Source organism: Onychomys torridus, chromosome 19 (assembly GCF_903995425.1).
Source record: "Onychomys torridus chromosome 19, mOncTor1.1, whole genome shotgun sequence".
NCBI classification, from domain to species: Eukaryota; Metazoa; Chordata; class Mammalia; order Rodentia; family Cricetidae; genus Onychomys; species Onychomys torridus.
Window position 1 is genome coordinate 54,400,139 of NC_050461.1, and position 13,762 is coordinate 54,413,900.

At 48.6% G+C, this 13,762-nt stretch overlaps 1 protein-coding gene across 2 annotated transcripts in view; it reads left to right on the forward strand.

Annotated features, from left to right (window-relative positions):
- The window catches only part of Igf2r (insulin like growth factor 2 receptor), a 93,385-nt gene extending 86,616 nt beyond the window's left edge, over positions 1 to 6,769 (forward strand). Inside the window, exons 44-48 of one of the 2 annotated variants that reach the window (XM_036168578.1) lie at positions 298 to 485; positions 1,022 to 1,208; positions 2,657 to 2,800; positions 3,666 to 3,735; positions 5,162 to 6,769. In XM_036168578.1, coding sequence (XP_036024471.1) covers positions 298 to 485; positions 1,022 to 1,208; positions 2,657 to 2,800; positions 3,666 to 3,735; positions 5,162 to 5,578 — 1,006 coding nt within the window. In that variant the 3' untranslated portion in view covers positions 5,579 to 6,769. Of the gene's footprint in view, positions 1 to 297; positions 486 to 1,021; positions 1,209 to 2,655; positions 2,801 to 3,665; positions 3,736 to 5,161 lie in introns of those variants that run through there. The other variant, XM_036168579.1, reaches the window with a different exon arrangement.
- The last annotated feature ends 6,993 nt before the right edge of the window (positions 6,770 to 13,762 follow it).

The window sequence follows — 13,762 nt, forward strand, 5'->3', positions numbered from 1 at the left end:
AGCAGCTCCCTCTCCCTTCATTCACCACTGGGAAGCCCAGGATTATAGCCAGGGATCTCAGGAAGTGTAGGGAAGAAGGAATCTTCTGGGCTGAGCCATGGGCTTGGTGAAAGTGAAGGCCTATCTCTTGGCAGCCGGCTTGGAGTCCTTCGTCCATGTCGGGGTAGAGTGCATAGTCTTTCCAGGAGGTGACACTGTGGGGGGCCAGAAGATGACGGAAGCCTTCCTGGCCGGAGTGTGCAGGAGAAAAGAACTATGACGCAGGATTGTAAGTCACTGTGCTCTCCTCTGCCTCAGGCTGTTCAGAGCCTCTGGGGACATGCGAGCCAACGGAGACAACTACCTGTATGAAATCCAGCTCTCCTCCATCACCAGCTCTACTAACCCTGCATGCGCTGGTGCCAGCATCTGCCAGGTGAAGGCCAACGACCAGCACTTCAGCAGGAAAGTGGGGACCTCTGACATGACCAAGTACTACATCCAAGGTGACTTGCTGCTTCCTGGTAATGGTTCATGTGCAGCTCTTCAGAGGGAGAGCTTTGCATGCTCATCCACAAACCCACTGCCTGGGCCTCTTAGACTGATTCTAGAACCAAAGCCCCTTGTGAGCTGGTGCTGCCCTGGTTGGGCAGAAACAGGGAGACAGGGACACGCGGTATGACTGTGACCTGGAGTTATGCGTGCTGCTTCCTTATCTAGAAACTTCTAAGCAGTTAGAGAAGAAGAAGTTTGTTTCATGGGAGAGCTGGCTCAGTGGGTAAGGGTGCCTGCTGCCAAGCTTGAGGACCTGAGTTTGATTCCTGGGACTCAAAGTGTGGAAGGAGAGAACCAACTCCCATAAGTTGTCCTCTGACCTCCAGGCATTCTCCATGAGAGGTGTATGGATGGGGACACACACACACACACACACACACACACACACACACACACACACAGGTTGTTTTTAAATCTGTGCACATGGGACATTTGAAGTATCCACTTGGTGGGTGTGGTAATGAAACTGTGGTTGTCTCCTTTCCAGATGGTGATCTGGATGTGGTGTTTACGTCGTCCTCCAAGTGCGGGAAAGATAAGACCAAGTCTGTCTCATCTACCATCTTCTTCCACTGTGACCCTCTGGTGGAGGAGGGGATCCCTGAGTTCAGCCATGAGACTGCTGACTGCCAGTACCTGTTCTCCTGGTACACTGCGGCTGTCTGTCCTCTCAGGTGAGTGTGGCAGCCTGAGTCCCTTTCCCACCACTGTTGAAGGCCAAGCCTCTGTGTTCTCCCCTGGTGCCATACAGGGAAGTCTTCTGATGTGCACAAAAGATCAACTTGCTGTTGTCCCTGCTCTGTGGATCATTTCCACTGCTCTCTGTCCCAAGTGCATACCATCTCCCTTTCCTCAGCTGCTAGAGGGCAGGGCTGCCTGTGATTCTGTCAGCACCTCTGTGCTCCAGTGTGCTTTACAGGGCAGACTTCAGTTCACGGAGTGAAGCATTTTCTGTATTGGGGTAAATGAAGATCACTCACTCTGTAGCTCTTTAGAATATGCTCCAGAGCCTGGAGTTTCGTGGACAGGAAAGGAAGTGTGCTTCTGCTCTGAGGACCCCAGGTCAGGGATGGAGGAAATGCATAGTATTCTCATATCTAGGGGCCATTCTATTTATTTGCATGTGGAAACTAAAACCCATTTATTTGTAAGTAATCCTTGGTTTAAAGGAAAAATCAAAGGGAAAATTTGAAGAATTTTCAGAGGTGAAGAATGATGTCCTAGAGTATCTTAATGTGCTCTTGAGTGACCTGTGCCAGCTCTGGCTTTGAAGAAGAGGTCTGCAGGCTCTCACATTGCCATTAATATGTGATATTCCCATCCTAGCACAGGTTAAGAGGTGTGGGATAGGGCCTGTCTGAACACCAAGTCCTTCTATTGTTTTCTGTCTTCCTGGTGTTAGAAGAAGATTGTTTGGCTTAAGAGCTGTTGTTTGGTCGCAGATTTGGAGCCAAACTTTCACTGTAATTGGCTTTCTTACGTGAACAGCCTGTTTGCTCAAAAACTCACATCTTGCAGCTGTATGGCCCAGGAGGCGGTCCCTCTTTTTTAAGAGTTCAGATGCTCCTCATCACTTTCCATCACTGTCCCAGCGTTCTCTGGTGGAGAAGGTCCTGTTGTGTCAGTGTGTCATGTTGTTTGGTGGCCCTGAATAGTAGGAGGCCAGAGAGCTCTGAAGAGTCAAGTCCTTGTGCTAAGTCCTCCTGAGCAGAATGGAAAGTCAGCCTGTGTCCATGTACAGCTGCTGCTTCCCTTTTGTGTTGAGCATCCTGGACATCCTGCTTCCTCCTCTGGGACTGGCACCATTGAGTGCACATGGCAGCATTACTCCATTCCATAGTAGTGTTTGTACCTAAGCCAGTCTGTCTTAGATATTCCCTCTACCCAGAAGCCCTAGGACTTAGATCCTAAGATGGCCCACTACGGGAGAAGCCCTGCCTTTGCTTGGCCTGCAGGCTTCTGCAGCAACAGGCAGACTCACAGGAGATGATATCCATGGCTGGTCTTCAACTCCTAGTTTCCTGATGTCTAAAGCAGTACTTTCTGTCAGTAGGCCTGGCCCTACTGTGTTGCTATACATACCTCCTGACATAGCGTCCTTTCTTTGTGATGTCTTTCTAGCTTTTGCCTTTGATGGGGAGAATCCTGAGCCAGAGTACAAGGGACTCTCGGAGCGGAGTCAGGCAGTTGGAGCAGTCCTCAGCCTTCTCCTGGTGGCGCTGACCGGCTGTTTGCTTGCCGTGCTGCTTTATAAGAAGGAGAGAAGGTAAAGTGGGTAGGAGGGGCTGGACTGGGCTAGTAGTTCATCAACTCTTGGATATGGGCTTGGGTTTGGAGCCTGGCAGCAGCAAACATCTAGGTTCAAAATTCTAAGCAGTAGGTACCAGTGCCTTTAAAGGTCTTCATTTCCATGACATGGCATGAGATTGCCCAGAACTTTGGCACTGTTCATAGGTGCCAGTGATTCAAGTTCACACTGGGTGTGCACATCACAGACTGGTGCTGGTGAGTCTTAAGACACATGGACCTTGTGTGAGTCCAAAGACTGATAAGAAATTACAAAAATCTGCTCATAAAAGATTCTCACTGATCAGCTGACCCTCCTTCCCCACATCACACAAAGTGAACACTAAGCACCTGCTGAGTGTCAGGTGAACTTTCCTGTTGGCCTTGCTTTGCTAGGTGAAGGGCTTGTCATATGGCTGTATTTTTTTTTTTTTTTAGTCAGATTTTTATGTCATCCATTAGAGAGGTCCTGGGCAAGTGGATGAGTGTACAGACTGGAGCCAGCCATGCTCAGAAATGAACTCAGGGAGGGATGGGGCTCAGGCAGAGCCATCCTTGCATCTGTGTGGGCCACTGTCGCAGTAGTCTGGGCACACAGAAGGTGTATTCCTGCTGCTGACATAGAGTCTCAGGTGGAGCAAGCCTGGCGTTTCTGTGCTGTGCTGAGCCCAGTGGTTCCAGCTGTGCTGTCACAGTTGGTTGTTAGTCATTCCAAATGCCCTGCCCTGGCGTGTGTGGGAGACACAGCCCTTAGGAGTTGCACAGTCTGGACTTGGGGCCAGCCAGTTAGGTCCCTTGTCTCTGCTTCTTCTTCTATCTATTTACTGTAGTTTCCATTTTGACAGGGACATCGTGATAAACAAGCTGACCAGTTGTTGCAGAAGAAGCTCGGGTGTGTCCTACAAGTACTCAAAGGTATTGTGCACTGGGTGGGGTAACTGCTCCCTGCAGCACTTCCCAGGGAGCACTTAACAGCGTGGCATTGGGAGGGAAACCTCACTCTAACAACCAGTTTTGTGGCCTTCCTGCCTTCGAGTTTCTCTCAATATGGTTGTAGCTGATTTCCTTCGTGTCGTTTGATAGTCTGTTTCCAAATTTTTGGGAACTCTTCGAAGAAACCCTGATGATGAAATCTCAGTGCACCAAGCTTCTGGGTAATTTTTCTGAGACAGACTTTCAAAAGAGGCAAAGGACACAGATGTGTTTATAGCCCTCAGATATATATAGGCAGAGTTTTCCTGTCCAACCAGCTGCTCCCAGAAAACCACATAGAGATTTATTTTATTTTGGTTTTTCGAGGCAGGGTTTCTCTGTGTAGTTTTGGTGCCTTTCCTGGATCTCACTCTGTAGACCAGGCTGGCCTCAAACTCACAGGCTCTGCCTCCCAAGTGCTAGGATTAAAGGCGTGCACCACTGCCACCCAGCAGAGACTTACTATTATAAATGATTGGCCCCTAGCTTAGGCTTGTTGCTAACTAGCACTTACCACTTAAATTAACCCATATTTTTTATCTACTCTCTGCCATGTGTACCTTCTTTTAGCATGGCACATTCATCTTGCTTCTCTCTGTGTTTCCTCCTGACTCCTTAGACTCCACCTTTCTTCCCTGCATTCTCTCTGCCCCCCAAACCCTGCCTATTGGCCAGTTAGCTTTTTTATTAAACCAGTCACACTGACATATCTTCACACAGTGTAAAGGAATATTCCACAGACGTACTGCCAAATCACTTTTTACAATTAAATTAAGGCTGGGAAGACAGCTCTGTTGGTTCAGTGCTCACCTTGCAAACACAAGGACCAGAGTTCAGCCCTCTAGAACCCGGATTTTTTGTTTTTTAAAAACTAAACCCTGGGCATGGTGATCCACACTAGAATGCCAGCACAGGGGCAATTCAAAAGTGGTGGTGCTCTGGGCCTTGCTGGTCAGCCAGCCCAGTCTACTTGGTGATGAGCTCTAGGCCAGTGTGAGATGTTGTCACCAAACAAAAGAACCTAGGTGGATAGCTTCTGAGGAATGACACCCAAGATTTTCCTATGTGTGCGTGCACCTGGGCACATTTGATCACACACAGAAATAAAATTTAAAAATTCGACTTTCCTGTGGCTTCTCTTGCAAATCAGATGCCCTCTCCATTACACAGCTGCCCAGGAGAGCCCCACTCTGCCAGCCCTGCTTCCCAGTCACAGGCCATGTCAAATTCTCTTGCCAGTGGCTCTTTGCAACCTCTCATCTCACACTAGCATAGAGAGGCCCTGGGGTAGGCTGTGTCAGGAGAGCTAGTCAACAGTAGATGGATGTCTTTGCTGGGTCTCACGGTCTCTGCTGTTGTTCCCTGACAGGTCTGCAAGGAAGAGGAGGCTGATGAGAACGAAACGGAATGGCTGATGGAAGAGATCCAGCAGCCAAACCCAAGACTAGGCAAAGATAGCCAAGAGAATGGGCACATCACCACCAAGACTGTGAAAGCAGAAGCTCTCACTTCCCTGCACGTGGATGACCAGGACAGTGAAGATGAAGTCCTGACCATCCCAGAGGTGAAAGTTCACTCAGGTAGAGGAGCCGAGGTAGAAAGCTCACAGCCCATGAGAAACCCACAGCTCAAGGTCCTTAAGGAAAGGGGAGACGATAGGGTGGGGCTGGTCCAAGGAGAGATGATCAGAAGAGTGAAGCCTCGACCTGGACAGCACAAGTCGCCAACCTCGACCAAGCTCGTGTCCTTCCATGATGACAGCGACGAGGATCTCCTACACATCTAACTCCGCGGTGTCTACAGGAGAATGCAGAGCCACGGGACAGCCAAACACCTCCAACCAAATAAGACTTCCACTTGATGATGCTTCTATCATTTTGCCTTTAACAAAAACTGCTTCAAAGGGAAGAGTTTTGTAATGGGGGAGAGGAGGAGGGAGGTGGCACCACTCCTTTACAACAGTTTACACAATGGAACAAGTGTTGCTTGAATTGGCCAAAGGGCGGTACTTTGTGCCAGGGTTTTGCCCCAGGTCCTCACTTACAAGCATAGCTGCAGTGTGCTTCCAACAGGTGCCAAGGCCACATGCATCTCATAAAAGAGGGCTGTGTTTAAAAAACCCTTGCTGCTTTAGACTCTGGGGTGTTCGACCATTTCTATTTAGCATTGTAATTCTCTCCTCCTATTTATTGACTTTGACAATTACTACTCAGGTTTGCAAAGAAAAAACACAAAAAAAATACAAAAAACAAAAACAAAAAAAAAAAGAAAGAAAGAAAAAAGCCAGTTTTTTCTGCCAGCAGGGATGTAAGGTGATGCTGGCAGTGTGCTGGGGCGGTTGTGTGTGGCTCCTGAACTGGTCCTTGATGCACACACTAGTGTAGTACTCCTCTCTGCTTTCCAGTTTTTAAGGGCACACATGTTCACAGGTCCCCGAGTGCCTAGCTTTGGGAAGCCCCGCCTGCTCCGTGCCTCTTATTGTAGCCGCAGCTCTTTGCAAGCGTCCTCCTGGGTGTGGGTTTTGCCAGCTGGCGAGTCCCAGCAGCTCACCCAGAGATGGACTTCGTCCATGTGACTGGAGTTGAGGCGACACACGGAGACCAGCTGCACTTAGGTTTGGGTTGCAGGCCTCATCTCTTCAGGTTCTCATGACACCACCTTTACTGTGCTTTTTCGTTTTTTTAAGGGGACAGAGTGTTTATCACCCACTTGACCTATAAGAAGCCTTAATTTGTACAGGGTGACTTACAGACATCATGTGAAACCCAGTGGGCCAGTGTTGTGTGTGGACCTGTGCCCGGGCAGAGTCCCAGGATGGAAGGGCGGCCCGGTGTGGGCTTTTCTTGACGTATTCAGTGACTTCTCACGTTGTAGACTGTACATAGGTGGTATCTATATACTGAAAAGCAAACCGCCCTGCAGATTGCTTGGGTTTGTGCCGATTTGGCTGGCTTTTTTTTTTTTTTTTTGATTTAAACATGAGTGTATTTTTAAAATTTGATTTTTCTTTTCATTTTTTTTCAATCAACTTTACTGTATTATTAAGTATTCAATTTCAATAAAAAAAAATAATAAATTATTAGCTAGGTGTAAATGATTTCCCCCTCACTCCCCAATATGATAACTTGCTGAGCTAGTGGCCATTCTGATTGCCTGCTTTTTCTTTCTGTCTAAATTGCAAAAGGCATTTGCATTTGGGTTTTGCCTGAGTGTCCTTCAAAGCAGCTACCTCCCTTTCCCTGGAGCTGGCCCACTTGTATGTTTAAGTCTGTGTCCTTCAGCTTTACCTGGATCTGAGGGCTCTGCACTTCCATCTACCAAAGCGAAACTGCCACTCCTTTCCCGTGACCAGTGAAGCCTTTGTGTGCGGTCCAGTCTAGTCCTGAGTAAATTGATTGTCTTTGTCTTGACTGAGAGTTGACTTGGAAGCAGAAAGCTAGCCTTAGTTGTTCCTTCATAGACAACTGAAGTTTCTGTTGACCAGTTGAAGATACTAGACATTATTCATGTGTTTTAAGTAGTACATTTGTGATGGGAAGAAATCTCGTGTGTCCCACTCGAACGTCCAGGATGTGAATGGTCTGTGTCCAGTGTCCGTGTCCTCTGTACACTACTCACACACCTCATAGTCAGTGGTCATGTCATTTATCAGATCAACCCTTCAATGCTATGGCTCGCATATACAAACTGCCCCCCCCAACACACCCTTTTTGAGACAGCAACCTATCTAGTGGAGTCTAGAACTTGCTCTGTAGCCACAGATGACCTTGAACTTCTGATTCTTTAGGGTCCTGCCTCCACCTGAGTGCTGGGATTATAGATGTGTGCTACCATGCTCGTGCCTTGTGGTATTAGGGATCAAGCCAGGGCTTTGTGGTATGAGGCAAGATCTGCCACTGAGCCATATCTCTAGCCCATTCCTCGGGCATTCTATCTGGGTGGTGCTAGCCATTCTCCCCTCCTTTCCATACACGGGCATTTGCAGAGGCCCACTGGTAAGCTCAGTAGCAGAGAAGGACATTGGCTTTCCTGGCTCCTGCCTTGTGGCATTAGCTCTGGCCCTCAGCAGGGCAGAGGGGGTGCTAAGAGGTATGGATGCTTTTGCCTCGCCTCCTCCCTCCAGCCTTGGAGGATATAGATCAATGATCTTTGCCAGCTGCTGGTACAGGATCTTTTAGTAAAACCTGCCTGACAGCAAATAGGAGGAATTCGGATCTTTTCAGAGAAAGGATTTTATTGGTCAGAATACTGCCTATTGAGGGATGGAAGTCTGGGATCAGGTCAGGTTTGTTAACAGGTGAAATCAATACAATACACTCACAGTACAGAGCAAAGCTGTGATGATAACACTGATTTCTGATGCTCCTCTAGTCCCTAAAGGGCAATGGAAAAGGTCTAGGGAAGGTCACAAAGCTGTGGCTTCAGCAAGCCCTCCACAGTCCAAGAGAGCACATCTGCGCACCTTGGCTTTTATCTGGTTCATCTCTCCAGAGAAGACCATGCCCATCGGACCAAGCCGCCCTTTATAATTGGCTAGTGGGCCAGCGTCAATAATTCTCACAATAACTGCCTTTTATATTTTATTTTGCTTTTAGCAAGGTTTTCTGTGCCTCTTGTTTGAGTATTGAATGCTGATGGGATGAGTGGGGATTTAAAAGGATGATTCAGGCAAACCCTTGCTGAGGAAATCATGGAGGAGCAGAAATGAGTTATTAGGTACATTGTAAACCCTGGTTTCAGCCACTAAACAGCATTATACAGCCACACCCTTGGGAAGGGCTGCAGTCACCTTGTTAGAATACCTGTATATGAAGGCCCACTGGTCCCTTCTGCGCCATCTTGAATAATGGCCCTCAGAATCGTTTGGGAACATGACTTTCTAGAAGCCCCATTTCAGCCTCTGAGGAGCCCTAGATCTTAGGCTGCCCATGTCCTGTTGTGTGCCTGTCTGGCCAGGGCTCCTCTATTGACCTCTCACCCTGGACCTGAGCTTCCTGTGGGTTCTGGCCATAGTTAATTCCAGATCAGGACCATGTAGTCACATGGCTCGAGGGAGCAGGCAAGGTGTTCATCAGAGGCACCGTGTTCACACTGGTTTGTATAGAATGGGGCTGCCTTTGCATTTGGCCCTGGGAGGGTCAAGCAGCTGCTGGGGCAGTGTCAGCCATAGCTTCTGAAGCTGCCTGGTACAGATGGGGAAGTTGATGATAGAGTCAGTGATGCGCACACTACACAGGAGAAGGGAGAAAGGCCCTTGCCTTTGGCATCTGACTTTTTTCTAACGGCACATATGCAATCTGATCACACGAGATAAAGAATGCCTTCTCATTCCTTTGAGATGAAGTTGTGTCCCTGACTGTCACCTGAACCTGTCACTCCTAGAGTGAGTGTGAGCATGTTACAATGTGCAAGCACAAAAGCCAGAGTCCTGTTGCGGGGTGGGTGTTTGAGGGAGAGGTTTGGCCTTTGTCACAGTGAGGGAGCTGAGACAGTGCTCACTGCTGCAACCAGATGCCTTGTCTCTTTAGTTGTCTTCAGTCTGGAAAGTTCTTAAACTCTTACAACCTACTCAGGAGTTCTGCTCCTTACCCTGCTCATACTCCATCTACCACAGCACATAAACCTTAAAAGCCAGGTGTGTTTGCATCCACTTGTAATCCTGTTGCTGGGAAGGTGCAGACAGAGAGATGCCTGGGGCTGGCTGGTGAGCCAGTCTGAGTTCACCGAGACACCCTGTCTATAAATAAATAAACTTAGTGAGGTGGAGAGTGATAAAGACACCCACTGTGGAGCTCTGGTCACTGTGTGCACACGTGAAAGAACACGCTTAGACACATGGGTTCAACAAAAAAACGGAAGAAACTGGGTGTGGTGGTGCTTGTCTGTCATCTAGCACTCAGGGCTGAGGAACCCGTTTCACAAGCTCTAGGCCAACCTCATGTACACGCATAGCAAGTTTGAGGAGTGCCTTGGTTACATTAGACTATCTCAGAACAGCGGCAACAGCAGAGATGTGGGGGAAAAATGGCAGGACAAAGGGAAACTCTTCATCACCCCGGGATCACTGGGCAGGCTGGAAGCCCGTTTGCCACTTCCTGCTGGGTCATTGCTGACTTTTCTCAGCATAGGTGCCCCCAAATCCTACCACTAGTCCTTTTTCTTTTTTTTTTAAATAGTATTTTTATTTTATAATTAACTTAATTTCACGTATCAGCCACGGATTCCCCTGTCCTCCCTCCCCTCACCCCCCTGTTCTCCCCCCAATTTACCCCCCCCCACACACACACACTCCTACCTCCTCCAAGGCAAGGTCTCAGTGGATACTAGATGTAAAGCAAAGGATAACCAGACTGCAACTTACAACTCCATGGTGGCTACCTAGTAAAGAGGACCCTAAGAAAGACACAGGGATCGCCCAATGACAGAGAAATGGATGAGATCTACATGAGCAAACTGGGGGTGGGTGGGGGTAATGGAGGGCAAAGGTCAGGGGAAAGAGAGCTTAGGGGAGTGGGAGGTCCCAGCTGGATCAGGAGCAGTGTGGGAGAATGGAGAGGGAGGTACCATGATGAATGAAGACCCGAGGGGAATAGGAAGCAGGAGCATGCTAGAGAGGTCACCAGAAATCCACAAAGATACCTCCACTGTAGACTACTGGCAATGGTCGAGAGAGTGTGGCCGAACACCCTAACTGTCATGATAGAACTCTCATCCAATGACTGACAGAAGTGGATGCAGAGATCCACGGCCAAGCCCCAGGTGGAGCTCCGGGGGTCCAATTGGCACGAGAGAGGAGGGATTGTATGAGCAAGAGATGTTGAGACCATGGTTGGAGGAAGCACAGGGACAAATAGCCAAACTAGTGGAAACGCATGAACTGTGAACCAATGGTGGAGGAGCCCCCATGAAACTGGACCAGGCCCTCTGGATAAGTGAGAAGACAGTTGATCAGCTTGAACTTTTGGGAGGCCCCCAGGCAGTGGAGCCAGGACCTGTCCTTGGTGCATGGGCTGACTTTTTGGAGCCTGTGGCCTATGCTGAGATACTTTGCTCAGCCTTGGTGTAGGGAGGAGGGGATTGGACTTGCCTTGGCTGAGTCTGCCAGGCTGGGCTGACTCCCCAGAGGTGATGACCTAGGAAGGTCGCCTGGATTCCCTAGGTCATATCTAGAACACCCTAGGAAGCCAGTACTTCATAGGACCCAAGCTTATCCTCAAACCTGGCTTCTCCCTTTCCCGGAGAACCCAGCCTCTATTCTTTATGGGAGCCCACAGAAGTTTCCTTGTAAGATCAGAGTTTGCTTGCCACAGCAGGGCTGCATAAAGGGGATGATTTGGCCACGGGCAAGGTCGCCAGGTGTTTGGAAGGGTCTGCACTTGGCTGTGCCTCGGGGGAGGTCTTTTGCTCCTCCCTTTGACATTCCTTTAAAAGCCTGTTACCAGAGACAGGGCCTGATGGATAAGGATCCAGGCCTTCCCGAAGCTATTCTATGTTTCTGTCTCTCTCTAGCAGTATTTTTATCCACTATTTCCTGCTGTTCCTGCTCAAGAGTACCTTGGGAAAAAGTGGGGGTGGGATGGCCCCCCACAGCCCTTGTTCCTGTAGCTGCTTCAATCCCCCTCCCTTCCTTGGAGGTACAAGCACCTGGGGTCCACTTTCCTACAGCGGAAAGCACCCACATGGAATTTGTGTCTAGTTGGACATTAGGTGAGTTGAACTGATGCATAGACTGTTTTGGAAAATGGGTCACTGGTGTCTGGTGAATTGATTTATTGAGACATGATGTGATTCCTCGGGGCAGATGACCTGTGATCTTGGTCTGTTTGCATATAACAAAACACTAGAGACTAATAGTTTCTAAAGGAAACAAGTTAATTTGGGCTCACAGTAGAGGCTGGAAAAGTTCAAGAATATTGAGCTGGTATGGCCCCATGCTGCTCACTCATGCCAGAAAGAAGAGCCAGTGGGCACGTGAAAGAGAGGGGACAAAGGGTACTGGATGCCGTGTGATAGCTTGTTCTTGGAGTAACTAAGCCTGTTTCTTGGGAATGACCTTAATCCAACAGTTCTCGATGTATGATTGAGAATCCCTGGGAGGAGGGGGTCAAATGACCCTAAGATTGTTGGAAAACAGATATTTACATTACAATTCATAAGAGCAAAATTACAGTTATGAAGTAGCAATGGCAATTTTGTGCTTGACAGTCGCCACAGCATGAGGAACTGTGAAGGGTTGAAGCATTAGTTAGGTCGGGAACCCACTGCCTTAATCCATCCCTTCATGCGGGTGGAGAACCAATACCCACCATGTCTTAAAGGTCCTGCCACACCTCAATACCATTAACAGTTAAAATTCTATCTGAGCTTTGGCAGAGGAACACATCCAAACCATAGCCTCTGCCCTTCTGGCTTTGGGGGTCTCATCTACAACATGGGGTTAACCTGGGAATTCATCAGAGCATGGGTCCCTCTCAGGAAGGAGTCTTGCAATTTAAACTATCTGGGCTATCTGGACATTTGCATGTAGACTGGAACCACGGACCTAGGTAAAGACAAAGAGAGCTGCATAGACTAAGAAAGAACCCCTTGGTCCCTGGTCCAAATAGAAGAAAGGCCTGAGCCAGCAGAATGAATGGGAAGCACAGCTCCTTTTCAGAGCAGGGCCAAGAATATGCATGGATAAGTGAAAGGTGGGCATGGGGCACAGTGTGGTGGGAGGGGATGTGGGGATGGTGAGGGATGCTGGTTTCTGTTCTCTTCTAGAGTGTTCCAAGTGGGACCTTTGTACCTTGGCAAGTCCACAGATATATGAGGGCACTTCTTCGGGAAGTGAACATCTTGGGGGCTCAGAGAAGACCTTTCTTTGGGGTGGGACTTGCATGTGTTCTCCCTCCTTCCCTCCTTCCCTTTCCCTCATGCCTGCCTTCCTGTCTTCCTGACCTCCTCTCCTCTCCCAGGCTGAGCCCAGCCCTTCCTGCAGAGCCCATAGCCTAAGCTCTTATGAAGAGGGAAATAGCTGATGGGGAGGAGGGAGGAGCTTTGGCACTCCCCTATGTGGAGTATGCTTTGAGCAGGCTAGCCAGTGGATACCTGGGCAAGAGGGACTAACTCTGAGTTCCACGGAACAAAGAGCCTTGGAAACACAGGGGCACACTGAGTAGCCTGTGGGGCTGTTTGCTCAGTGTTTGTGTGTGTGTGTGTGTGTGTGTGTGTGTGTGTGTGTGTGTGTGTGTAGGGCTGTGTTACTTCTGTGGGTGTGATAGAATACCATGGCCAAAAGGAATTTAAGGAAGCAAGAGTTTATTTTGGCTTATGGTTGCAAAGGGGATAGAGTCCTTCATGACAGGAAAGACATGGTGGCAGGAGCTGGGAGCTGGCTAGTCACATTTCATCTACAGGGAATGGGGGAGGGAGGGAGAGAGAGAGAACAGAGTGAGCACATGTGCAAACACACAGGAAGTGAGGTGAGACTAAAGACCCTCAGACCCCACCCACAGTGACATACTCTCCCCAGCAATGCTCCACCTCCTAAAGGTTCCATAACCTCCCCAAACTGCACCGCCAGCAGGGAACCAAGGGTTCACATGCATGCCCCTATGGCAGAGAGTTCTCATTTCAGCCACCACCACATTTAGCCTCTGACATCCATGGGTTGGTTCATGGTCATATCATAATGCAAAATACTCGTACACTTCAAAAGTCCCCATATTCACTAACAATCTCAACACTTCAAAAGTTCAGTCTCTTCTGAGACTTAAGGCAATTTCTTAGTAGTGATCCCCTAGAAAAGAAAAAATAAAAAAAGCAACAAATCATATACTTCCCATAGACAATGGCATGGGTATACATTCCCACTAGGGGGAAATAAAGTGAGGAAAGATTGGACCAAAGCCAAACAAACAAACAGAAAAAAAAAAACCCACCAAAATCCTGTATATCTTCATCTACTATCTGGGGCTTCAGTTTCAAA